This window comes from Microtus ochrogaster, chromosome 21 (genome assembly GCF_000317375.1).
Source record: "Microtus ochrogaster isolate Prairie Vole_2 chromosome 21, MicOch1.0, whole genome shotgun sequence".
Taxonomy (NCBI): Eukaryota; Metazoa; Chordata; class Mammalia; order Rodentia; family Cricetidae; genus Microtus; species Microtus ochrogaster.
In genome coordinates this window covers 3,686,299-3,712,572 of record NC_022022.1, presented here as the reverse complement: position 1 = coordinate 3,712,572, position 26,274 = coordinate 3,686,299, and the positions used below count along the sequence as shown (strand labels likewise).

At 45.8% G+C, this 26,274-nt stretch overlaps 1 protein-coding gene across 3 annotated transcripts in view; it reads left to right on the top strand.

Annotated features, from left to right (window-relative positions):
* Positions 1–26,244, top strand: part of Pi4kb (phosphatidylinositol 4-kinase beta) — a 37,613-nt gene extending 11,369 nt beyond the window's left edge. Inside the window, exons 2-12 of one of the 3 annotated variants that reach the window (XR_003377868.1) lie at positions 1,241–2,177; positions 6,602–6,646; positions 10,608–10,835; positions 11,604–11,831; positions 14,791–14,900; positions 15,557–15,661; positions 15,835–15,958; positions 18,087–18,352; positions 23,847–23,979; positions 24,226–25,006; positions 25,359–25,590. Coding sequence is in view for 2 of the 3 variants with exons in the window: in XM_005357004.2 (XP_005357061.1) it covers positions 1,269–2,177; positions 6,602–6,646; positions 10,608–10,835; positions 11,604–11,831; positions 14,791–14,900; positions 15,557–15,661; positions 15,835–15,958; positions 18,087–18,352; positions 23,847–23,979; positions 24,226–24,346; positions 25,359–25,540 (2,451 nt within the window). In the remaining variant the exon portion in view is untranslated. Of the gene's footprint in view, positions 1–1,240; positions 2,178–6,601; positions 6,647–10,607; positions 10,836–11,603; positions 11,832–14,790; positions 14,901–15,556; positions 15,662–15,834; positions 15,959–18,086; positions 18,353–23,846; positions 23,980–24,225; positions 25,007–25,358 lie in introns of all 3 variants that reach the window. The other 2 variants (XM_005357004.2, XM_005357005.2) reach the window with 2 other exon arrangements.
* The last annotated feature ends 30 nt before the right edge of the window (positions 26,245–26,274 follow it).

Sequence of the window (26,274 nt, the reverse complement as noted above, 5' to 3'; positions counted from 1 at the left end):
TGTATGCCTGAAGGCCAGAAGAGGGCACCAGACCTCATTACAGATGGTAGTGAGCCACCATGTGGTTGCTGGGAATTGAACTCAGGACCTTTGGAAGAGCAGGCAATGCTCTTAACCGCTGAGCCATCTCTCCAGCCCTTCTTTTTATTTTCTTACAACCCTTCCAGTTCCTAGAGTAAGTATATAATAGTGGGGAAGGTAGTAAGGGGTAGGGAAATGTGGCCATAAATTTTTAAAGGATCATAAATGACTAAGGCAGTTCACACCCCTTATAAAAATAATAGTATATATGCACACACTGTTTATTAACCTTTTACAGGGTTAGAATTTAGCTAGCATTATTGAATACTACCTCGTGCCAGGAACTATGTTAAATCATTTCATCCACATAAGTTTATGTCTTCTATATAGCATCAATGTGAAGTAATTTTTTTTTTCTCAATTTGCAGTTGAAGAAACTGAACAGAAGATACATGGTGTGTTTAGGTTTTTATGGCTTATAAACACAGAGCAAGGGTATGGTATCAGGAAGCCACATAGAAAAATGGTACAGCTTCTGCATGGTTGACAGTGGCTGTTTGAGAGACGCTCTCCACTATGTGAAGCTTAGAGTAGTAGTTGCTGGCTCTTATTCCCTGGCACTAATGTGTTGGGAAGGAAAAGTTTCTGCAAACAAAGTCAAGAGTGGTAGCTAGTACCTATAAGTCCAGTGCTTAGAAGACTAAGGCAGGAGAATTGCTGTAGGTTTTAGGCCACCCTGGGTTATAGTATAATAGTCTCAGAAGACAGTAACAGCTTTGATACTAAATAAAGAGAGAGGCAGAGAACTGTGTGTGAAATATGTTATGAATAAGGAGATAATAGTTTAGGTAGGAAAAGTGTCACCATAGGCATTTGAAGGTGACACAGGAAGAACAAGACTTAAAGAAAAGAGATTAAGACCTGAGTTGCTCCCCAGCATACTGAACAATTTGTAAGACCATACGACATGTAAAGAGCATTTCGCACATCCAAGCAAAGAACCCAGGTAAGTACAGAAGGAATGAAGGGTATGAGTGGTCAGAAGTAGAGGTAGTGAGGACAGATTTCTGTTGAGATGACTTCTCTGATGTTGAAGGATGCAGGAAGACAGAGGAGGCAGTACTTGGGCAAGCTTCATGGTAAAGGAAAGCCCTGACTGAGACACCACTAACAAGTGTGTGTATGTCTCTTTCTGTTCTTGTCTCCCTTCCTTCTCTAGCTTGGACGCTCCAAGTCTGGCTGTAGCCATGGGAGACATGGTAGTGGAGCCTGCTACCCTGAAGCCAACTTCTGAGTCTACTCCTAGCCCATCAGGGAATAACGGGGGCTCCTTGCTAAGCGTCATCACAGAGGGGGTCGGGGAACTGTCAGTGATTGACCCTGAGGTGGCCCAGAAGGCCTGCCAGGAGGTGCTGGAAAAAGTCAAGCTTTTGCGTGGAAGTGTAGCTGTCTCTAGCAAAGGGACCCCGCTGGAGCTGGTGAATGGGGATGGTGTGGACAATGAGATACGTTGCCTAGATGATCCACCTGCCCAGATCAGGGAAGAAGAAGATGAGTTGGGGGCCACTGTGGCCTCTGGCACAGCCAAAGGAGCAAGAAGACGACGACAGAACAACTCAGCCAAACAGTCTTGGCTCCTGAGACTGTTTGAGTCAAAACTATTTGACATCTCTATGGCCATTTCATACTTGTATAACTCCAAGGAGCCTGGAGTGCAAGCCTACATTGGCAACCGCCTCTTCTGCTTCCGCAATGAGGATGTGGACTTCTATTTGCCCCAGTTGCTTAACATGTATATTCACATGGATGAGGATGTGGGCGATGCCATTAAACCCTACATAGTCCACCGATGTCGGCAGAGCATCAACTTTTCTCTGCAGTGTGCCCTGTTGCTTGGGGCCTACTCTTCAGACATGCACATTTCCACTCAGCGACACTCCCGAGGGACCAAGTTACGGAAGCTGATCCTCTCAGATGAGCTGAAACCAGCTCACCGAAAGAGGGAACTGCCATCTTTGAGCCCAGCCCCTGACACAGGGCTGTCTCCCTCTAAAAGGACTCACCAGCGCTCTAAGTCAGATGCTACAGCCAGCATAAGTCTCAGCAGCAACCTGAAGCGAACAGCCAGCAACCCTAAAGTGGAGAATGAGGATGAGGTAAATTGGGGGAGGGACTGATGGGCAAAGTATTTGAAGGTTGCATGGAGACAGGATGTCTTACATGGGGTTACTGTTTCTGTCCTCCCTTCTGTTTCATTTCACTGATAGACGCATGGAATGTTAGAATGGAAAAAGACCTTGGAATTCATGTATTCCAATGGCCTCATTTTACAGAGGAACAATTGGGAGACTAGAGAGATGAAGTGACTTGCCTCAGATCGTCTAGCTAATGGCAAGGCTGATACTCTTGACATTGTCCAGAGTTGGCTTTCACTAAACTGAGATGTCACTCCATTAACCAGATACTAAGAACTGTGACGCAGGCCTGATGCACCCTGTTGGATCCTGGCCTACCTGAGATCACAGCACACAAGGAAGGAAAAGGAAAGGATGCTAACTAGCCCATCAGCTTCTCCATTCCTCATAATTCCTTTTCCTCGCTCCCCAAAGACTCTACTTTTGTTAACATAGGGTAAAGTTTATTCTCTACCAGTGGGGCCTCAACAGTATGTCCTGCCTTCATTTGAGATAAACAAAAAGGGAAGAGAGACATAACCTTGGCAAAGTAAGTGTAATGCTGGTTGAGGAGCTGAGGTTGAGAAAAGGAAGCTTGGCAGCAGCAGGCTATCTAATGTTGACAGAGCAGGAGGTAAGCGGTTGGCAGCTTAGCACCACCATCTACTATATATCTGGACAGATAGTGGGGAAAGATGCCCAGTGAATAGCCAAGTTCAGTGGCCAGGTGTCCCAGCTAGACTATTGTTGCTCCAGGCTTCATCTCTGTTGGCAGGCTCCCATCTTGGCTGCCAGATGAGCCTAGAAAAGAAGGAATTTTAAAAAAGAAAAGAAAAAATGAAGAATACACACTGTTGGAATGCATATGTCTATGGTCCTGGCATCTGTCTCTGTGGGGTGTAAACCACCCACAGTTTTGATACAGTAAAGTTTCTTCCAAGTAGAGGGAAGTCAGGGTAGTTAGAGAAAGAAAGGCAGTCGGCAAAGGAAATTCATAGCTTGCTTTCCCTAGCAATGTACTTCATTATGATATTTTAATAATACTGAAGCCAAATGTGCCATTGTTTACTGATCACTGAATGCTAGGCAGCATGCCAGATGATGTATGTGGGATCCTCACAGCTGAAACTGCTGTTATTTTACCAGTGAGGAACAGGGCTCAGAGAAGTTAAATGGCTTCACTAAGGTCATTCAACTAGTTACTGCTAGACCAGGAACCCAGTCCGTAGTTCATGCTCATAGTCACTCAGTTGAGCTGCCATGGTTATTCCTCAGCATCTACTTCCCCAGATCCCAGCTGTAAGAGGCCATTGGGGAAGAAGAGCCGAGGATGTGACAGTTCACACTTCCACATCCATGGGAACTAGAGTGGACGGTTTTCATTTCTGTTTGAGCTTCGCAGCAGTTGATGGTCTAGGAAGGGAGGTTGTTGCAGAGCAAGAAGAATCCTCCAGATTTTGGTGGAACTGAGATCCTGAAGGGTTTGAGATTATCTGAGAGAGCTGCCTCCTCTAAGATCAGATCTGGTTGGAGTGTGTGTGTGTATCTGGGAGGGAATTCATTGGTGCCTCTTGTCTAGCTTGACATTTCCCTGTATCTATTTTTTAGTCTGCATCTTAGGACCAGAAAAGCAGAGGCCTTAGAGTTTTTCTTACCCTGTGCTGGTCTGGGGTCCTTCTTCTATGCATCTAACTTCTATGCTGCAGGATTATGGATGGCTCTGAGAGGCAGGTACTCTATGAGTGTTTAAATCTCTAGGGTGGGTTTTCCAGTTGCCATTCTTCCCCACCTGGCTCTTCATGAGTTACTGGATCCAGGGACGGAAGAAGGTAGCACTTCCCTATGTCCCCTGGGTTATCTATCTGATGCTGGCAGAGTGAGACACTTGAATCCACTGAGGCTCCTTGGGAAACTTGAGAGCATGAAAGAGAAACAGAACACAAACATAAATGCCACTAGGTTTATAGGCATGGAGCCAAACTCCGGGGTTTCTGCCAGTCCTTTTGACATTTTGAGGATATGTCTATCAAAGCTTTTGTGCTTGAGGTACCAAGGGAAGTGGTCTTCCATTTCTTCCTTCCTTGTCATGAAACACTGATCCACTAAACAACTAGTTGCTTGTACAGTGGGCAAAGTTCTGTCCCAAAGGCAGCAGAGGATGTAGGATAAAATTCTGCTCTTGGACTAGAACCCATAAAGTCTAATACCAAAGCCCTAGTATGAGGAGCTAGTCAGTGTGTGTCTGTCTTGAAACGTTTCCAGAAGTAGTAGGTCAATCTGTATCTTATTAAAATGAGCCAAGCAAGATCTTCTAAGAAGGAGTCTTTCTGCGTGGGGCTGACACTCTCTGATAGCAGTGTTAGTTTTCCTTTGGGTATTGGCTAATCCTGTTTCTCCCACTGTGGAGAAGCTCCAGAGAAGTGAGGTGGGGCCTCAGGGAAGAGGCCTAGGGCTCCCTCCAGAGCTCTTCTTCACTGGCCAGCTCTCAGAAGTTTCCATTATCTTCAGAGGATTCCTTCATGCTCCCCACAGAGAGTTCTAGCATTGGTTTCTCACATCTATCTGCTCCACACACACCCAAGCCCAACCTTCAAAGCAGTTCTTAATCAGCCTCAATTTTCCTTTCTATTTGTAGCCAAATGATAAATATTTTGGCATAGAGCTGGGGGTGAGGGCTGCACAATGATCAGAGTGGTTAGGTACCACCCCCTAGTTCCATCCTTCCTGCATAAGGACACTCCAATTAGATAGCTTTGTCTTTTCAGGACTGTAACCTTTGTACAGAGAAATCTGCTGCACGTCACACTGGAAGTCCTTCCAGCTTGATAAGGGTGTGATGTCAGCTCTTGGCTTCAGCTTTACTCCCTGAAGCTGACTCAGTACAAGTGACTCAGGCCTCAGAAGTGGGAGAGGAACAGATCATGATATCCTCCTGTCCGCTGTGGACATTAGTGAGTCCACTGGGCCCCGTCTGGGAGAGTATCAGCTAGAGCCAGTCTCCTGCCTGTTACTATTTCCCAACTAGCTTAGGTGTAGAAATTGAACCCGTAGGTTCTAACACATTCTGCCATCCTCCCTGTCTCAGTCCTTCCTCCCACTTCTTCCCAAAGTAGACGAGTTGCAGCCCTGGCAGGGTGTTTCCAAGAGTGGCTACACCCTGTAAATGCTCTCCTGCCCAGTTTCATAAAGGAAAACCAAAGCCTAGTATCTCAATCGAGAACTTCAGCCATAAAATTGAGTTAAGCAGATGCTTGCAATGTTGACCGTAGAGAAGTACTCTGCCTACTGCCTTCTTGCTCTGGGAACTCCAAAGACTCTTCCTTTTAGTCCAGTCCCCTCCCCTCCTGCCTTTATGCACGCATTCTGTGCCTACTGCCTGTCCTGGTAGACAGCGGTGGGCAGAACCCAGGATGGCCCAGGGCATGAGTACTGCTCTACAACTACTGAGTGAGCTGCTCCTCACTTTGTTCCCAGATTCCAGTTGAACAAAGGAGGGGGAAGGTGTTTATTTTTTCAATTTTTTGTTTGTTTCCTAAGAAAGACTCTCAGTATGTAGCCTGGGCTAACCTTGAACTCTTGATCCTTCTGCCTCGGCCTCCCAAGTACTGAAATTACAGGTGTGTGCCACTCCATTCAGCTGCAGTGATGTTTAGATTATTAAGGTCTAGACTTTGGACCGGGATTCAGATGACTACTGCCCTGCTAATTAGCTTTCTCGGGTGGTTTTAGCTAGGACCTCATTGTCCAACATCAGTTCAAAACTGTAAAGTACTCAGTGTCATGTGCAATACCTGACAGGAAGCTGGGCGGGTATGAGGCTGACACATATATGATCATCCAGCCACAGGTTTCCGGTCCATGGATCTGGGGCGCCCTTTGTCATAGGTTCAAGGTTGGGACTAGGCTTCCTAAGGTGATCATGAGGCTGACTAAGAGGAGATATGTACTGAAATGTAAGCCAGGAAGGTAGAGGAACATCAACTTTCTAGTACAGGGTCGTGCAGTTGGTGGCTGTCCCGGTGGAGAAGGGGTTGGTTGAAAGCATGTGAGTGGGTTATATCAAAGAAATAAGCCTTGGGCAGTCATTGCACTAGGGATCCAGCTCTAGGGTTCTGATCTAAAAGGAAGGTATGTTCAGGAAAGAATGGAAGATAAAATGGAAAATAAGGTATTTTGGCCTTCAGCTCTTGATCTCAAGGTCTGAGCTAGCCTTTCAACATTCCACAAATATCTAGACGCTGGGCAATATCTAGTGTTTCCAGGCTGACCGCCTTTCACTAAAGCAGAAAGATATAGCTGCACAAAAGAAGCAGTTATGATCCAAGTTGGAGCTAAATTCTTTGCCTTTGTCTCTCTCCCTCCCCCAACCTCACCCCTTCTTCCCTTGCCCTCTGGTCCTTTCCCAGGAGCTCTCCTCCAGCACCGAGAGTGTTGATAATTCATTCAGTTCCGTAAGTGGGGCCAGGCTGGGACTGGGTGGCAGGCTCCCAACGTGGCTGCATTTCCTCTCTGTCCCATGTTGTCTATGACCAGTGAAGGCCCCTTTAATTCCAGGAGATTAGCATCTCCCTGCCAGGCTTCCCAGACCTGGAGGCATTCCTCCTGAGCTTTGCTGCCAGTGCCTTGAGCCCAGGCCCAGACAGGCTCAGCTGATCCTTTGCTCCAAGACTGCAGCTAGAATGTTGTGCTGCTCCTAGGTCTCTGGAGCAAACAGCTGGGACAGGTAGAATTTATTCCTGGATTAGAGCCATGGACTGCTTGGCAGAAACCTCCAGGATCCCATTTCTCCCATCAAGAACCCTTTCCCCATGACTTCTGTCATCAGCCCATCAAATATTTATTCAGTTTTCTAAATGTTAGGCTCTGTGCTATCCGAGCCAACTCCAAAAACAAACTGGCCTGAGGGAAAGTTTTACCTTCCCATAACTGGTTTTCCTTTTTAACTTCATTTCTTCCAGGTCTGAGTTCTTCCCTTTCCCCAGCCCATTGCCCAGGATGTCCCTTAATCCCTGTTCTCCTTTCTTACTCCCTCTGAACTAACCCATGACCCTCTGGTCCTACGGGGTCTTGGACCTTGTTCCTGGGCAAAGACGTGAGAGGAAATGCTGGACCCTCTGGGAGTTTGGAGATATATATATATATATATATATATTTACATTTTATTCTTTGTCTACCCACTGTTTTCTATTTTCTGTGCTGATCCCCTTTTACTCATGATCCCATCTCCTCTCATGTAGCAGAGCCTCTTTTTTGGAGGCCTGGGATCATATCCAGTATGGTTAGGTAACACAGGGGTCTACAGCTGAAAGGGTGGCTTGAGGATGGAGAAGCATTCTGCCTTTTCTAATGAGATGACTGAATTGGTTGGGGTGGATGGTCCTGTCACAGTAACCCTTTGCCACTGAGTGGATGGATTCAGGGATCAGGATAAAGGCATGAGTCTTCAGATCTCAGCCCCCCCCCACGCCCCGTCTTTCTGTGGTGGAGCCCAGGGCCTCATTCCTTTTTTTTTTTTTTCTGTGTTAGGCCCCCAGGATATTTCTAGGATCCTTGAGGTCCAATTCCATTTTCTTTTCTTTTTTCCTTCAACCCCGTCCCTAAAGTTTCCCTTCTTTGCTGCTGTGCAGGGCTCTAAACCAACACACCTCCTCTCATCACGGAGGAGAGGCTGTGTGGTTCCTTTGCATACTGACTCTTACCTCACATGTGCAGGTGAACACAGTATCACCCAGTTCTCAGGAGAAGCTTCTGGATGGGGAACACTTACCAAGGTCCACCCCTAGATTAAGTGCCACAGCCATCAGTAGCTGCTGGGGGAGAGAGAATCAGTTTTCTCCAGGAATGAAACCCCCCCCCATGATAGGTTTCCCAATTCTAAATGATCAGCCATAAAAACTTTCGCATATGCACAGCACTAGTTGGACTTAGTAAAAGATGTATAAAACAAAATAAGAGCCTGGAAAAACAGCTTACTGGTTGCTCTTCCAGAGGGCTTGGTTTTGATTCCCAACACTCACATGATGGCTCACAACCACCTGTAACTCCATGGGCACTACACACATAGGTACAAAGATATGCAGCTAGAACATCCGTACGCGTAAAATAATTTTTAAAAAAAAATTATGTTTGGTGGTATGTGCCTTCAATCCCAGCATTTGGGAGGCAAATACAGGCAGATCTCTGATTTTGAGACCAGCCTGAACTACATAGCAAGCTCTAGGCCAGCTAAAGCTACACAGACCCTGTCTCCAAAAAAAAAAAAAAATCCATGCTCAGTAGCTTCATCTTTTTTTTTTTGTTTTGTTTTGTTTTTCGAGACAGGGTTTCTCTGTAGCTTTGGTGCCCGTCCCAGAACTAGCTCTTGTAGACCAGGCTGGCCTCGAACTCCCAGAGATCCGCCTGCCTCTGCCTCCCTAGTGCTGGGATTAAAGGCGTGCGCCACCACCGCCCGGCGCTTCATCTTTTTTATAATGTTGTAACACTATATTACAGAAAAGGTGGAAAGAAAGTGGCTCTTTCTGCTTCCAGTATATCCAAACTCTGAATACTTTTAAAAAAATAATTTTTATTATAGATCATTAATTCAAAAGGGAGTAAGGGGATATGGGAAGGGTGGAAATGATATAAATACAGTATACTCATATATGAAATTTTTAAAAACAAATTTTTTCATTAACAAAAGTCTTGAATAAAGTTTGTTCTTAATCTCAAAAACAAAAAAAGGAAACAAAAGATGTTCTTCTTTGTTTTTTCATGTAGTATGTATGAGCAGTAAGGGTAGAAATTCTCAATCAGAAAAATAAGCAGACTTGGTGCAGTGGTGCACATCTTTAATCCCAGCACTGGGAAGGTAGAAGCAGGAGGATTTCTATGAGCTAAAGGCTAGCTAGCTTGATCTGTATAGCTTGAGCTCCAGGCCAAACAGTCTACATAGAAAGACCCTGTCTCAAAAAAAAAAAAAGTGGGGGAGGAGGGGAGAAGCCAGGTAGTGGTGGTCAGTCACCTTTAGTCCCAGCACTTAGAAGTCAGCGGCGGAGTTAGAAGTCAGTTGTTACACCCTGTCTCGAAAAACCAAAAAAAGAAAAGGGGGTGGGGGTGTAGAGAAAAGTCTGGTAAATGAAATGCTATTCCAATCAGAAGTGCAGAAAGAGTAAGAAGAGAGATTGTTCTATGTAGCTGGGGAGACATGGTAAGATATGGAATTGTGTAGTAAATACCTGTTTTTCATGGTCTTGGTATATAGTTCTAACTGACCTAGTAATCACTAATCTAGGCTGACCTGAAATTTGTGGCAATCCTCCTGCCTCAGTCTCCCAAGTGCTAGAATGTGACTCACCATGTCCAGCATATGGGGTTTTGTTTGTTTGAGTCAGATTCTTTGTTATAGCCCAAGCTGGCCTCCATTTTGTGATCTTCCTTGCCGTGACTTTCAAGGTGCTTGGATTAGAGTCGTGATCCTTTCTGCCAAGCTTTGTGGCTGTCTTGAGAAAGGGTCCTTTTGGTAGACAGGCTTAGACCAGTAGAGCTCATCATCATGTCTATCTGATTCCATCTTTCTCCCCATTCTACCTTGCCTTTTCTGGGAACTGCTAAAATACCTGGCATGAGGAACCAAGCTTACCACAGGGAACTAAAATTGGGGGTCAAGTCTGTGAAAGGCATGCAAAGAGAACCCAAGGAGGAATTGCTAGAGACAGGCCTTCAGAAGGGCCACCAAGGGCAAACAGGAGCTATTGCTTATTCCGTCCACCTATGAGCACCACCCTCCACCCGCCTTTTCTTTCCCAATGGTTATACCCTCATTAATACAGTTTGCGCATTCTCTTCTCATCCCTGCTTGTGTACTTAGCCCTTACGAGAATGAGGGGTAGTTGGCGTTTGCGCCATGGAGAACAACAAAAGTTTCGGGATGAAGAGCATCTCCTTCTTTGAAAGGGGAAATAACTGATTCAGGCCCCTTTCCCTAGTCCTGTGAGGCCTGGCCAGAGCCCCTTGGCACAGAGCCAGCCCGAGGGCCCAGATGGGAGAAGGGATGACCCTGTTCTTGAGATGAGTAAAGCACTTCAAGTATGAACTCTTCTGTCTGAGGTCCTGGATGGCCTTTCTAGACCTTGTCCCCTTGCCTGACTTGGGGCAGTCTTTGAGGAACTCAAGTCCAAGGGGGGGGAAAAAAAAGGATTCTTTCTCAGTGAGCTGAGCTCAGGTCATCTTGAGTCCCCAAGAAGTAGCTTTCAGAGAAGGGATGTGTTCTCCCCTGTTCAAGCTGGAGTAGGGTGAAAATTCCTACCATGGCCAAAGGTAGCCCCTTTCTCCTGGGGTTCTTTAAATACTGGAGCCCTAGCCAGGAGCAAATAAGGCTACTTTTTTCAATGTCTTCTTCACCATCTTTTGTTTCATCCCAACCATCTATAGCCTGTCCGGCTGGCCCCTGAACGAGAATTCATCAAATCCTTGATGGCGATCGGCAAACGGCTGGCCACACTCCCCACTAAAGAGCAGAAAACACAAAGGCTGATCTCAGAGCTCTCTCTGCTGAACCACAAACTCCCTGCCCGAGTCTGGCTGCCCACTGCTGGCTTTGACCACCACGTGGTCCGTGTGCCCCATACACAAGCTGTTGTCCTCAATTCCAAGGACAAGGTAAGTGGGCTCTGGCCTGGACCCTTCTCCTCATCCGACCATCCATGACTACTCGGGCTTTGTTCCCTACCTGCATGCTGGAGACCTTGTAATGTATGGTGTCTCTCCCTCATTGCTCTTGTGATGCCCAGAACCTCAGATCCCTCCTGCTTGACTTGTGGGTTTTGGCTTTATAGGCCAGAGCAGTATAATGTTCTCAGTTTACCTCATGCCTTCCACCCACTCCTCATCCTCTTTGAGTACTCTTTCGCCTTTCTCTAACTCTCAGGCTATCCAGGTACAACCATCATGTGGGTAAAGGGACATATGTATAAGAATTTTTTTTTGATCAAAGTGGGCAGAAAGGAAAGAAATATGCCCATTCATACCAGAGAAAACAAGCTGTGTTTGTCTACTTATAGGAATGATGGTCCTCATGGTTCAGAGTCTCCTCTCAGAGGAAGGATTGAAAATTAGGAATCTCCTTGGGACACATGTTGCTTTATCCAGTTTTTCTGTCTGCTTCTCTGGGCCCTGACTTTATCATAAGCCCATAGAGCTTCAACTGCCATTGATAGTTGGAACAGTTTTTCCCGACTGCACACATACATTTGAGCCCTCGCGCCCTTTCCCCAATGTTTTATGCAGGTGATAGCACAAGTTCCTACCTGTGCATGATGCTCACAGTCACAAGGGACTGCTTCTGAGGGTTGGGACAGAAAGAACTGTGTCAATGGAACTGAGATGAGAGGTAGTGGCAAATGCTGTCCTCCCCTCCCCATCCCCCAGGCTCCCTACCTGATCTACGTGGAAGTTCTTGAATGTGAAAACTTCGACACAACTAGTGTTCCTGCTCGGATTCCTGAGAACCGAATTCGGAGCACACGATCTGTAGAGAACCTGCCTGAATGTGGTATCACTCATGAGCAGCGAGCCGGCAGCTTCAGCACGGTGCCCAATTATGACAATGATGACGAAGCCTGGTCGGTGGATGATATAGGCGAGCTACAGGTGGAGGTGAGGGAGCACCAAGGAGACAATACTGGGGGCACAACACCTGTTTTCTAGGAGCTTTTAATACATTTGGAATAACACACCTGTTAGCAGATGGTACAGCGCCCAGAGGAATGTTGCAGGTAATAAGGGTGAGAAGGAAAAGCACTGAACAGCTGGTTGGAATAGGCTCACGCTTGTTCTCCTGCAGCAGGAACTCAGATTGGAAATAAAAAGGAACATCTAGACTAGGGGAGGAGGGAAATATAATAAAATATTCATGGAACACCCACTATATAAAGTTGATTTAGGATAGCAGAGACTGACAAGCCATACCTGCATTCAGTCAAATATATAAAGGGAGCTGGGAGCCGGGCGATGGTGGCACACGCCTTTAATCCCAGCACTCGGGAGGCAGAGGCAGGCGGATCTCTGTGAGTTCGAGACCAGCCTGGTCTACAGAGCTAGTTCCAGGACAGGCTCCAAAGCCACAGAGAAACCCTGTCTCGAAAAAAAAAAAAATAATAATAATAATAATAAAGGGAGCTGGGCCGTGGTGGTGCAGGCCTTTAATCCCAGCACTCAGGGCAGAGCCAAGGGATCTGTGTGAGCAGTAAGAGCACTGCTGCTCTTATAGAAACGGGTTCAGTCCCCGGCACCTTTGCTGTGGCTCACAGCTGTCTAACTCTAGTTCCAGAGAGACCTGCTGCCCTCTTCTGGCCTCTGTGGACATTGCACATCCATGACGCACATGCAGGCACTCATATGCATAAAATCAATATTTTAAAAAGAGAAATATTAATATCTGCATGTAGTGTCTCACAGCTATAATCCCAGCTGAAAGATTGAGTGTTCTGAAAGGATTTGGTGTTCAAGGCCACAAGGCCAGCCTCTGCTACATAGAGAATTTGAGGTCAGTCTGTACCTTTCTTTTTTTTTTTAAGTGTCAGAAGAAAGATACTGAGAGCTGTAGAGTCCAGAGGGAAGAAAGGCCATTTTGCTTGAAATGCTGAAAGTCCAAGACCAGCTAGGTAGACAGTCCCAGGAGGCCTGGCTATCTTCACAGGCATTTATTTATTTATTTATTTATTTTTTATGTATACAATATTCTGTCTGTGTGTATGTCTGTAGCCCAGAAGAGGGCACCAGACCTCATTCCAGATGGTTGTGAGCCACCATGTGGTTGCCGGGAATTGAACTCAGGACCTTTGGAAGAGCAGGCAATGCTCTTAACCACTGAGCCATCTCTCCAGCCCCCTGTACCTTTCTTGAAAAACTGAAAAAAAAAAAAAAAGCCGGGCGGTGGTGGCGCACGCCTTTAATCCCAGCACTTGGGAGGCAGAGGCAGGCGGATCTCTGTGAGTTCGAGACCAGCGTGGTCTACAAGAGCTAGTTCTAGGACAGGCTCCAAAACCACAGAGAAACCCTGTCTCGAAAAACAAAAACAAAAAAAACAAAAAAAAAATAAAAAGAAAAACTGAAAAAAAGTTTATGGAGGGCTTTCTGTGTGCCACACCTGAGTACTGTATACTAGTGAACAAGAGTTAGCTTATACCTACAAGGAATTTATGACCTCACAGAATCAGACCAGACAACTGGTAGTTGCAGTGTGGTGTGGCCTGCACTGTAGTGAGGAGCATGAGACATCATGGAAGCACCCAGAGCTGGTACTTACTCCAGACTTGGGGTGGGAGTCAAAGGATTTCCTGGAGGCAGCAGCCTTTCAGCTGGGCCTGAATGTTTGGAACAAAGAACCTTCAGATAGAGAAGTGTGTACAGAGACTGGAGGAGAAAATGGAGCATGGCCATGATAGGAACTGAAAGAAACCAGTACGCGTTGCATATATAGTATGAGGTAAGAGGCAGTGACAAATGAGGCTGGAGAGGTTAGCACAACCTGACAAGCTATGTACTCATTCAGTCCTGGTAGCTATGGGAAGAAACTCAAGCTTTAGTTTGGGGCTATAGGAAGGCAAGCAGGGCAGCGTTTTATGTAGCACATTTGGTAACAAAGACAGATCTCTGTCTTTTTTACAGTCAAGCTGAGGTTAGACATAGCCATTTAGGAAGAAAAGTGAAGATGCACAAGTCACTGTACATTGGCTGGAGCTGAGATCTCTCTGCTACAAGGGAGGACAGGAGACCTCCTGGGGCCTGACAGGGTATGTTATAGTAACAGGTGAGGTTAGAATGGGAGGTTAGACTGAAGAGATGAGCTGGGTGTGGCTGCTCACCTATGTCCCAGCACTATAGTGGAAGCTGGGAGAACAGGAATTTGAGGCCATTCTCAGTTACATAGTAAGCTTGAGGCCAGGCTTAAGATACATGAGTTCCTGTCTCTAAAAGAAAAGAAAGAAGCCAGGTGGTTATGGTGGTTAATCCCAGCACTTGGGAGGCAGAGACAGGCAAATCTGTGAGTTTGAGGCTTGCCTAGTCTACATCAGAATTACAGGCCAGCCTGATTCACAGAGCAAATACCAGGACAGCCAGGGTTACACACAGAGAAACCCTTTTTCAAACAAAACAAAAAGTTGAAGACTAGTCAAAGAAATGTAGTCTGGAAGGATCTAGGAGAGAATTATACATCTCTAATCATAGGGCTTTCATTTCAGTATGAGGTTGTAGATTCAGATTTCTGAAAAAAGTTGTGGCAGTGGTATACAAACTTGACGGTGTGAGGGTAGTCTGGAGAATTTGCTAAAATCTAGTTTCTAGATTTCATTCCCAGCGTTCCAGTTTAGACTGCTGTTGGGGTCTGAGAAGCTGCATTTCCTATGCATCTCCATGAACTCTGATGGAGTAGTTCACACTTTGAGAACATCACTGTGGGATCCATAACTCAAGAAGGCCATAATGGTGTGAACCATGGTGGCTTTGGGAGCAGTCTGGCATGGTGTGATGGAACCGCATGCCACAGGTAGTGGCAAGTGAGCAGGGGCAAGAGGGAGATCTGTGTTTAGCATCTCTGACCTGCTCTTCCCAGCTCCCTGAAGTCCACACCAACAGCTGTGACAACATCTCCCAGTTCTCTGTGGACAGCATCACCAGCCAGGAGAGCAAGGAGCCTGTGTTCATTGCAGCAGGGGACATCCGGTATGGCCAGATCCTATCATCCCTCATTTTCATCTTTTTTTTCCAGACTCTGCTTGTCTCTTTATCCCTTTCCTGTGTCTACTCACCGGCTGTCAGCCTGTGTCTTTCTCCTTTGTCTCATTATTCTGTCCTTGTCCTGAAGCCTCTATACTTGAGTCAGTGAAGGTGCAATAGTGGCATTGCTTTAGCTATTACAAAAAGAAATGACATTTTAAGAGAGTTCCAAAAAGAAGCGAGTGCCTCAGAGGGCATTTGAGCATCACTCTCAAAGTTACCCTTGACTAGCATGTGCAGACCCTGGGTTCCGTTCCCAGCACCAGGAGAAAACCCAAAACCAAGAATCAAAGTGAGATCTCAAAATTGTATCCTTCACTTTGAGGGTAGAGAGGATACCTTGTTTAAGGTTCAGATTCTGGAGTCACACCCATTCTGAATCAATATTGGGAGAGAGTAATGAGGAAACTCAGATTCTTTGCATGATCATAAGCCACCAGGTTAGCAAAATAATGCTATTGATTATGCTTCTTCTGGGTTTCCTAGTGCCAAGGTTCCCATCTGTGTCCAGAATCTAGGAACAGTGGCAAGAAAACAGGGGCAAAGGCATTGCAGCTCTGAGATAACTCTTCCAAGTAAATTGTGTATTTTCTTCCTACTAGACGGCGCCTTTCAGAACAACTGGCTCACACTCCCACAGCCTTTAAACGAGACCCTGAAGACCCTTCTGCAGTTGCCCTCAAAGAGCCCTGGCAGGAGAAAGTGCGGTGAGGAGGGTAGAGGGTGGAAGGTGGTCTTGGTACTCCTCCCAGTGCTCCAAGGCATCTTCAGGTGCTCACATCATCCTCTCCAGTGCCTGTCCACCTCTAAACACTCCATCGGACTTTACTGCCGGCTGAGTCCTTACCCTGGCATCACCCTGTGACTTCTGTCTTCATAGGAGGATCAGAGAAGGCTCCCCGTATGGTCATCTTCCCAATTGGCGGCTCCTGTCAGTCATTGTCAAGTGTGGAGATGACCTTCGGCAGGAGCTGCTGGCTTTCCAGGTGTTGAAGCAACTGCAGGTGAGGAAAGGAAACAAACACACAGGGAAGGGGCAATGAAAGGAAAGGCTCAGTGAGACTCCAGCACTCTTGAGGACCACACAGGCTTTCTCAGGGAGCTCTGATGAGTACTTGCTTCTACTCAGGCTGAATGGGAAGATCAAACTGAAACTGGCTTGTCTTTCTCCAGAGCACAGCCACATGATGAACAGCTCTATGGTGACCTCTGCTGGTTTTTTCTAGAACTACATCTGCCCTCTTCTGACCACTGAATGTGCCAAGTTTGTCTTTTTTTTGATTGAGAGTGTGATTTCACATAGGGACTTATGTAGTTCAAGCTAGCCTCAAACCCAGTTATAGCCAAAGGCAGCCTTGTACTCTTAATTCTTCTGCCCTCACCTCCCAAGTGCTAGGATTATATGTGTGCACCACCAGGCTTTGGGTTTGTCTTTAAAATCAGAACTTCCCAAATGATCTATCTGGGATGGATGGATTTACTGTGTGCTGAGGTATTTGTGTTTTGTCTTTTTTGAAGATCTATTCATTTTTATTTATGAGTATGAATGTTTTCTATGCATGTATGTGTATAGTGTCCATAGAGGCCAGAGCAGGTATCAGATCCCCCTGGAATTGGGGTTACAGTTGTGAGAAGCCAAGTGGGAACCCAAATCCTGTGTAAGAGTAGGAAGTGCTCTTAACCCCTGAACCATCTCTCTAGCCTTTGCTTTGTCTTTTTGAGACAGGGTCTTACTCTGTAATTCAGGTTTACCTGGAACTCATTAAGTAGTTCAGGCTGGCCTTGAATTCATGACAATCCTCGTACCTTAGCTTGAGTACTAGGATCACAGGTGTAAACTGCTGTGCCTGGTACACTGTTGAGATCACCGGGTCTCCTGGGTCGGTGACCTGCAAAAGGCTTCACCTGTTCAATCCAATGCTTTATAATACTTGTTTGTAGTTTTTCTTTGGTTTTTGTGTGGTTTTGTTTTTCTTTGTCCAGACAGGGTTTCTCAGTGTAGCCCTGGCTGTCCTGGAACTCGCTCTGTAGACCAGGCTGGCCTCAAACTCAGAGATCCACCTGCCTCTGACTCCCGAGTGCTGGGATCAAAGGCGTGTGACAATACTGACTGACTTGTTTGCAGGTTTTTTGAGTAGTGGAGGTGGCCTGAACTTTCTCCTGGTGTTTGGTTTTGTTTTTAGAAAGGATCTCACTGTAGCCTCAGCCCAGTGTTACTTGCTTTGTACCCTCTGTACACTCAGCAAACATCAGTGTGTCCTTGTGCCGTGCCATCCTACCTCAGCTTCCCAAGTACTAGGTTATAGTTTGTGACACATGGCTTAAGTGCTTGCATTTTGTTTTGCTTTTGAGACAGGATCTTGTGTAGCTCAGGCTGACCTCTGACTCCCACTTACAAACAATGTTGACCTCAAACGCCTGATCCTCCTGCCTCTGCCTTCCACATGCTTGGAACACAGGCTTATGCCACCACATCCAGTAGTATTTTCATTTTTATAATTTATTTTTATTTTATGTACATTGGTGTTTTGCCTGCATATATGTCTGTGTGAGGGTGTCAGAAGCCCTGGAAATGGAGTTACAGACAGGTGTGAGCTGTCATGTGGGTGCTGGGAATTGAACCCAGGTCCTCTGGGAGAGCAGACAGTACTCTCAACCAACTGAGGCATGTCTCCAGCCCCATATTTTCATTTTCTAGAGATGCTTTCTCTGCCCTTAAATCCCATATTTTTATTATTCAAACTTATATTAATAGCTCCTACTCTTATTTAGCAGGCAACAGTGAGATTTCCTATTCTGTGTTTTCTACCTCTGTGTGTAGTCTCCTCCCTTTGCCAGGCCCTGGACTTCCTTTTCAAACTTCCTGGTTCTGTTATTTGTGGTAGTGTACACTTGTAATCTTAGAATGTGTAAAGTGGAGACAGGGATCATGAATCCAAGACTAGCCTGGGCTACATAAGTCCCTATCTCAAACAAAAAACTTGCTAGTTCTTAGTAGGTCAGTGAGTCTGGCTTATTTAATGCCCTTCAATCCAAGATATTAAGGGAGAGAGGTTGAGGAGAAGAAAACATTATTATTCTCTAGTTTGGAGAAAGATGAACCACTCTTTGTACCTTTGTGTCTCTTCACAGTCGATTTGGGAGCAGGAACGAGTGCCTCTTTGGATCAAGCCATATAAGATTCTTGTGATTTCAGCCGACAGTGGCATGATTGAACCAGTAGTCAATGCTGTGTCCATCCATCAGGTGAAGAAACAGTCACAGCTCTCCTTGCTCGATTACTTCCTACAGGAGCATGGCAGTTACACCACTGAGGCATTCCTCAGTGCCCAGCGCAATTTTGTGCAAAGTTGTGCTGGCTACTGCTTGGTCTGCTATCTATTGCAAGTCAAGGACAGGTAAGTGACTTGTGCCCTCATCCTAATCTTTCACAAGGGTCTTCTCTGTCCCTTCACATATAGTCCTCAGTTGATAAAGCAAAACATATTTTTAGAAAAGATTTGTCTGTGTGACATTAAGCCATAGAGGCAGACTGACAAGTGCTGGAGGAAGGGAGAAAAGAAACAAGAGGATGCAAGGGTGAAGATTTGAGTGGGTAGAGCGGAGGGTAAGGGAGAACGAGGACAGAGGGCTGTGGAGACAAGATGAGGAATGTTCATTGGGATCAAGCCTTGGGTAGCAAGGAGTGACATTTGTCTTTCATTATGCAACTAAAGAGTTTGGGGAATTCTGATCTTGTTTTCTGAGAGAGGGTCTTACTATGTGACCTTAGCTGTCCTGGAACTTGATATGTAAACCAGGCTGGTCTTGAACTCACAGAGATCTTCCTGCCTCTGCTTCCCGAGTGTTGGGATTAAAGGCCTTTGTCACCACAATCAGCAAGAATTTTATTTTGTAGGAGAGGAATGATATGTTCTGATCTGTAGATGCCATATGATGCTGTAGGGTGAAAGTCAGGGTCCTTAGCAAGAAAGCAAAAGATGGGCTGGTGAGATGGCTCAGAGGTTAAGAGCATTGCCTGCTCTTCCAAAGGTCCTGAGTTCAATTCCCAGCAACCACATGGTGGCTCACAATCATCTGTAATGAGGTCTGGTGCTCTCTTCTGGCCTGTAGGCATATACACAGACAGAATATGTATACATAATAAAAAAATAATGTTTAAAAAAAAAAAGAAATCAAAAGATACTAGAACCTGGCACAAAGGTAGTGTCAGTGACTGAAAACAGAAAGGAAATGGATGGGAAATACCATGGAGATAAGCTTGAAATTCCTAGTCAAAGCTTTCCTTTCTTTTCATTCCAACATGATTTCCCAAACTTTTATGTGTATGGGTATTTTTCCTGCATGTATATCTGTGTATGCCTAGTGCCAGTGGAGGCCATAAGAGGGCATTGGCTCTTCTGGGACTGGCCTCCATGTGTGCTAAAAAGTAACTCCTCATCCTCTGAAGGAGTACATGTACTCTTAACAGTGACTCCTCTCTCCAGTCCCCAATTTCCACAGTTTTAAGCATCTTTTGTTTTGCCTGAACTGTCACTTCTCTCAATATCACATGATTTTTATGAGGCCTAACTTCACATAGGTGAAGCATTGATGATACCTATGCTCTGCAGTCTTAAGAATATCTTCAAGTGATTTGAGGTTTGTGGCCTAAATGCTCCTTTTGGTTGTACCTCTCCCTAAGAATATCATGGCTGGGGCCTGGCATGTTGGCTCAGTGGATTAAAGCTATTGCTCGATCCCTAGAACCAATTCCAGAGTTGTCATCTGCCCTCCATACACACACCCTGGCAGGAGCTTTAGCATATACACACATAGACATATACACACATAGTAACACTAAAAAAATAAATTTTAAAAAGAAATGATAGCCTATGCTTCCAGGGCTCCCAGTGACCTGGCACCCAATTGACATTAGTCAGCCGAGAAGCTTCTCAGAAACTAGCACCATCTATTTGGTGACTGTATACCACATATGACCATGGCCTCATTACGTCAGCTGAGAACCTCAAGTGAGTGCTCCCTTGTGAGGAAGCTAAGGGTCAGTAGTAGCTTTGGGAGACTATAGTCATTCCACCCTGTGAGCCTACCAAGCAAGCAAAGGCTCGGGGTGAGCTGTAGGATCTGGATTGCAAGTTTTAGACTATCCATGAGCTTTGGGATTTTGAACCCAGGATTTTGAAGCCCAGGGCTCAGCTACAAGATTGATAAGTGAGAACAGGGAAGCTTGCTGTGGGAGGTCTATGTGTTGCTTTTATTGGTTAATGAATAAAGAACTGCTTTGGACCTATAGCAAGGCAGAACTTACCTACCTAAGTTCTGCCCAAGGTTCTCAACTGAATGCTGGGAAAAAGAAGGGTGGAGTTGGAGAGATGCCATGGATCCGCCGCCAGAGATAGAGAGCAGATGCACACTCTACATCAGCATAAATAGTGTATGAGGCCATGCCCAAGTGGGCAGGTAACTAACTGTAGGATTTCCTACAGCATAAGCTAGCACTAGTTAGACCTCAGGAATTTCATTTTAGAGACTGATATGTAAAAATAATAAAATAGATAATAAATAAAACCACTAAAAGAAAACTTTTGGAAGATGTGAAAGTCTTTCCCTTTGGTGTAGCAGGGAGCTGATAACCCCATTTTTTTTTTATTAATGTATGAGTTTTTACTTGCATGTATTTCGGTGCACCACTTGCATAGTATGCCCAACAGAGCCAGATAGCATCAGGTCCCTTGGGAATAGAGTTACAGATGGTTCTTAGCCACTATGTGGGTGCTGGGAATTGAACCTGGGTCCTCTGGAAGAGCAGCCAGTGCTTTTTACTGCCGAACCATCTCTCCAGCCCCTGATGAATTATTCCTAATAACCTAAAAAATAGATGTGAGTTGGTGATGTAGCTCAGGTTGAAGAGTGCTTTGCTTAGCATGCACAATGCTCTGGATTTGATTCCCTTTAACACTGGGAGGTAGAGGCAGTAAGTGCAAGATTATCCTAGCATTTTTAAAATTTCTGGGAAGCATCTCACAAGATAGTGGCTACAAAGAAAAGAAAGTCATTGGTGTTGATAAACTGTAGGTCTAGGCTTCAACTTGTTATAAAATCACACACACTTCCCAGGTGGTGGTGTCGCACACCAGTAATGCCAGCACTTGGGAGGCAGAAGTAAGCAGATCTCTGTGAATTTGAGGCCAGCCTGGTTCACAAAGGGAGTTCCGGGACAGCTAGAGCTGTTATACAGAGAAACCCTGTAAATTGGAGTTACAGTAAACTGCCATGTGGGTGCTGAGATCCAAACTTTTGTTCTTTGGAAGAGCAGCCAGTGTTCTTTACTATTCATCTCCCCATCTCCCCCAATGCTGCTTTTTAAAAAGGGAGTGGGTGGGGAAGGCCGAGGATGTAGCTCAGTGGGTGGAGTTTATCTAGAATGCACAAAGGCCAGGGTTTAGTCTCCAGTGTCTCTTAAGACCAGGCATACTGGCACACACTTGGAGGAATATCAGAAGCTCAAGGTCATCCTCATATGTTCCAGGCCAGCTGGAGGTACACGAGACTGTCTTAGAATAAAAAATAACATCAAAGGCATATGGACTCGTTTTTCATGTCACATATTCCATATTCACAGTTTGAACATGGAAAGTATTTCTTGTTCAAAACTAAGGCTACAAAAGGGTAACCAGTTTTTGGCGCCTGTGCACTGTTGTGGGTTTTCTCTGTGTATCAGGGAAAAGTTAGCTCAACCACGGTGGACCAAAACAGTAATTTTTATATATCATTACTTGGACAGATCCAGTGTTAAAATTCACTTCTTCCTTTTATTTCTAGAAAATGTTCACTCTGTTATCCTTGCATTAAAATCTTAGTAGGTTTGGAGGGAAAGTTGACAGAATTGTCACTTGTGGGGGAAAAAGCATGTCCATTGCTCTGGTGCAACCAAGAAACTTACCTCCTTTTATTAAGTGTACTTCAGGGATTTCTAATAGTATGAATTTCCAGTAAGTGGAATTTGTTATGTTCTGAGTTTTAAAAGGTGAAATATGAATACATTTTTAAAATGTATCCCCAAAAATGTCACTGTCAAGACAAACAAGAAAACAGTAAATTAGGACAAATAAAAACAAAACAAAATCCTTCCTTTAAAAGAGAGTCTTAAGGCAACTTTGCAGGTAGAAGCTGTCTCTGGTAGTTAACAGAATAAGAGAAAGTGCCTGTGCTGGCTTCGGGAGTCTGGGCGGGAGTGGGAGTGTCGTTTGTTTGCTCTGGCTCTCTAGATTGTGTGGGCACTGTTACTTTGTTAGTGCTTCTCCACAGCTGGAAGGATTCAGGTGGGTTTCCGCCAGCCTGGCTCAGACAAGGTGGCCCTCAGATGGCGCATGAGTGAGAAAGCTGGCTGTGCTGAAAAGGCCAGGGCTCACATGCTTAGCATGTTAATTGTTCTTCCTGGCCATAATGCAGGACTCTCCAAGACCTGGGATTTATCTCCCTTTAATTCTTCTTCCACTACAGCTGGCCTGTAGTCTACCTCTCCTAAGGTTTGTATGTAAGTGATTTGCCCTACACTGTTGTAGATAGACTTTAACTCTTCTCAAACAGACATGATGGCTCATTTGTATAATCTTAGCACTTGAGAGGCTAAGGCAGAAAGACTGCATGACTTTGAGGCTGACTTGGGCCACATGAAGTTCCAGGCCAGCCTAAGCTACAGTGTAACATATCTTTAAAAGAAAGGGGGGAGAGGAAGTTGGGGAGGTAGTTCAGTCCATGAAGTTATTGCTATAAAATCATGAGGACCTGAGTTCAATCCCCAGAACCCACATTAAAAAGCCAGATGTGGTGGCACAAGCAGAAACCAAGTGATGCCCTGGGCAAGCTGCTCTAGGAACCCAGTATTCAAAAGGCCGAGGTAGATGGATCTCTGAAAGTTTGAGGCCAATTTAGTGAATGCAGACCAGCCAGGCAGGGCTACATAGTAAGACCCTGTCTCTCAAAAAAAAAAAAAAAAAAAAAAAAATTGTAGATGGCTTCTTAGGAACAGTGCCTTAAGGTGAACTCTGGCTTCCACACGAGTGCATGAATGTAGACCCACATGAACATGGACACACACAAATACAAAATAATAAATTGTCTTCAGTCTGCTTGCTTCTAATTGTTCTGTACTGATGGGACTTTTGTTCTACAGTGGGATGATTAAAAATTAAAATCCATGCACTCAGGCGGCAGAGGCAGGTGACTCTGAGTTTGAGGCCAATTTGGTCTACATAATAAGCACCACCAGATCAGCTGGGGCTACATAGTGAGACCCTACCTAAAAAAATATAAGAGGTAAATTGATGAATGAGGGCCTCTCATTTAGACAGCTAGCGATTGGATACTCAGAGGCCTTCTTCCCTTACATCCGTGTTTACTACTAAATCTAGCTCAAATTTGGCTACTAGAAGTACAATTTTTGGGAAATTAGCGTGTATTGTAGTCTGGCTTCAAACTCTTTGTATTTGAGAATGACCATTAATTTAGATCTTCTAGCCTCTACCTCCCAAGTGCTAGAATTATAGGAAAGTGCCATTATTTACATTCCGTTTATGCTGTGTTAGGGCACAAAGCTAGAAACCCAGGGCTTCCTACACGGTAGGCAAACACTCCACTAACCAAACTACATCCTCAGCCCTGTGACAATCTTAAAACTATTTTTATTAAGCTGATAATTGAATTTTATACCCCAGTCTTTGTAGTTTTCAGACTTCTTTTCATTGCTAGTTTTAGATCCTGAGAAATTGACCTAGACTTGTAAGCAACAGGAACCAGAAACATGGCCGTCTGATATGGTGAGGCCATTGTACAGCCTAAGATCCACCGCAGCCAAACTTACTGTTGCCTCTTCCTCCTCCCCTTCCTCAGGCACAATGGGAACATTCTTCTCGACGCAGAAGGTCACATCATCCACATCGACTTTGGCTTCATCCTCTCCAGCTCACCCCGAAACCTGGGCTTCGAGACATCAGCCTTTAAGCTGACCACTGAGTTTGTGGATGTGAGTCAAAAAAGAGAGGTGCCTCCAGGGCTCACTGTGTTCTTCCTGTGAGGATGAGCTGATGGGCTCCCCCAAATCAGGAAGGAACAGAACAGAAATGGCAGTAAGTCAGGATGAGGCAGTATTTCCTGGGAGCTTTTTGTGAAAATAGTGAAATCTACCATGATTGCCTTAAGGAAGCTGTGGGAGGCCCATGGGAAAGGACCCACCAGGATTCCTCTGTGCACACACTCATCCCACTTCCAGGTAATGGGCGGCCTCAACGGAGACATGTTCAACTACTACAAGATGCTCATGCTGCAGGGGCTGATTGCTGCTCGGAAGCATATGGACAAGGTGGTGCAGATTGTGGAGATCATGCAGCAAGGTGCGGCTGGGGAGCCCAGGGCCTGGACTGCCCTCAGGTTGAGTTGCCTGGAACTTAGAATTTTAGGAAGTTGATCCCACCTCAAGACTCAGGTGGGGGAGGGCTTCTCAGGGGGGTTCCATTTCCCCTTTAGAACACTCTTCTTCACCCTAGCAGAAGGGTGGGGGAGGGGGATGCAAGAGGAAAGGAACAGCAGAAAGCTCTTAGGTACCCTCATAGAGAAAACACCCATCTTCGGCCTCCTGGTATTTCCAGTCTTCCTCATTCAACTGTTTTTCTCTGTCTCCTTCTCTGCTAAATCTGGTGCTTCTACCCACTGTCCTCCCATCACACTTGACATAACTGCCCTGGCCTCAGCCACCACTTCAAGCTACCTTCCTTTTCTTAATAACCTATCCTGCTCTGAACTGAGTTCCTCCTGATTCTCGTCTTTTACTGTTCACTCTGCTGCTTCCCCAGTCCCTCAGTCATTTTCATAGGATCCCTTATCCCAATTCCTCTGGGCCCCCTCTTATCCCCCCCCCCATAAAAACCCTTTCAGATATGTACCCCACCTAAGCTGCCAGTCTCCTCCCCATCCTTGCCCATAACCCACAGGTTGCCGCCGTTGCTCAGGAGCATCTCTGTCTGGCCCCGTGGTGACGGTGGCCCAGGTCATCTGTGAGTGTCAGACCTAGCATAGGCAGAGGCCTGTAACCAGATAAGTGCACAGCCCATTCCCAGAGATTTTTCACAGCCTCCCCCCTGGGCCCTAAGACTTCTCTCCAATGCTTATTGGGGGACACTGTGGGCTTGCCTTTCCCTGGTCTTTCCACGTAGAGGAACTAAGGCCTACGGGATGAGAATGGACTGAGGGCCTCCCAACTGCTTTTCTCTGCACAAGCAGAATTGTTCTATACCACCAGGAATCCCTGTGGCGGGGAGGGAAGGAGTACTTTATTATACTTGTAGCTCTGTTCCCTGTCTACTAAGTACTAGCCTGCCTTCCTAATTGTCACTGCTTTCCCACCAGGTTCACAGCTTCCTTGCTTCCATGGCTCCAGCACCATTCGCAATCTCAAAGAGAGATTCCACATGAGCATGACTGAGGAGCAGCTCCAGCTGCTGGTGGAGCAGATGGTGGATGGCAGCATGAGGTCCATCACCACCAAACTCTACGACGGCTTCCAGTACCTCACCAATGGCATCATGTGATACCCTTCTCAGGCCCAGAAGTGGTGGGATCGAAGGCACCCTTCCTAGGAGGACCCTTGCCTAAGAAGCCCCAAATCACAAAACCCTACCTACCTAACCAACTACCCAAGGGAAATGGAAGGCAAGAAATACAAAGGATCATGTGGTAACCATGAGAGCTTGCCAAAGGGTAGGAGAGCCAACCACGGGGTCCAGACTTGCTGGGGCTTCCCCACCTCCTGCTGTTGTCAGTATTATCACCTGACAGATTCCAGGACTCACTGCCCTCCAGAGAACAGAGGTGATGAAGATGAAGAGGATGGGGGCCTTCTTCCCCTCTCCAGAGTCTTGGAGGTTCTTTCTACAAACTGTCTTTTATTTTCCCTGGGTCCCATCAAGATGGGAGAGGAGTGGGTTCTTGGTACCTAGGATGTAATCCTATGTTTGACCACGCTGCTGCCCAACTCTGTCCCCTCCTAGGGGCTGACCCCTAGCCCACATTCCCCCTGGCAGGTGGGTTCTAACCGTAGGGTCCTGCACTTGCTGAGGTTCCCCATCATGGGATTAAGGAAGGGAATTGTCATAATCCCTCTAATGTACTGAGGGTATTGGCCTAGCCACAGGGAATTTCTTACCCTGATCCTTTCCTCACACCCAGGGAAATAGCTCTCAATTTTTTTTTTTTATTTTTAATTTTTGTTTGAAATAAAGTCCTTAGTTAGCCATCTGTGTCTTGTCTGAGTTACCTCTGGGGG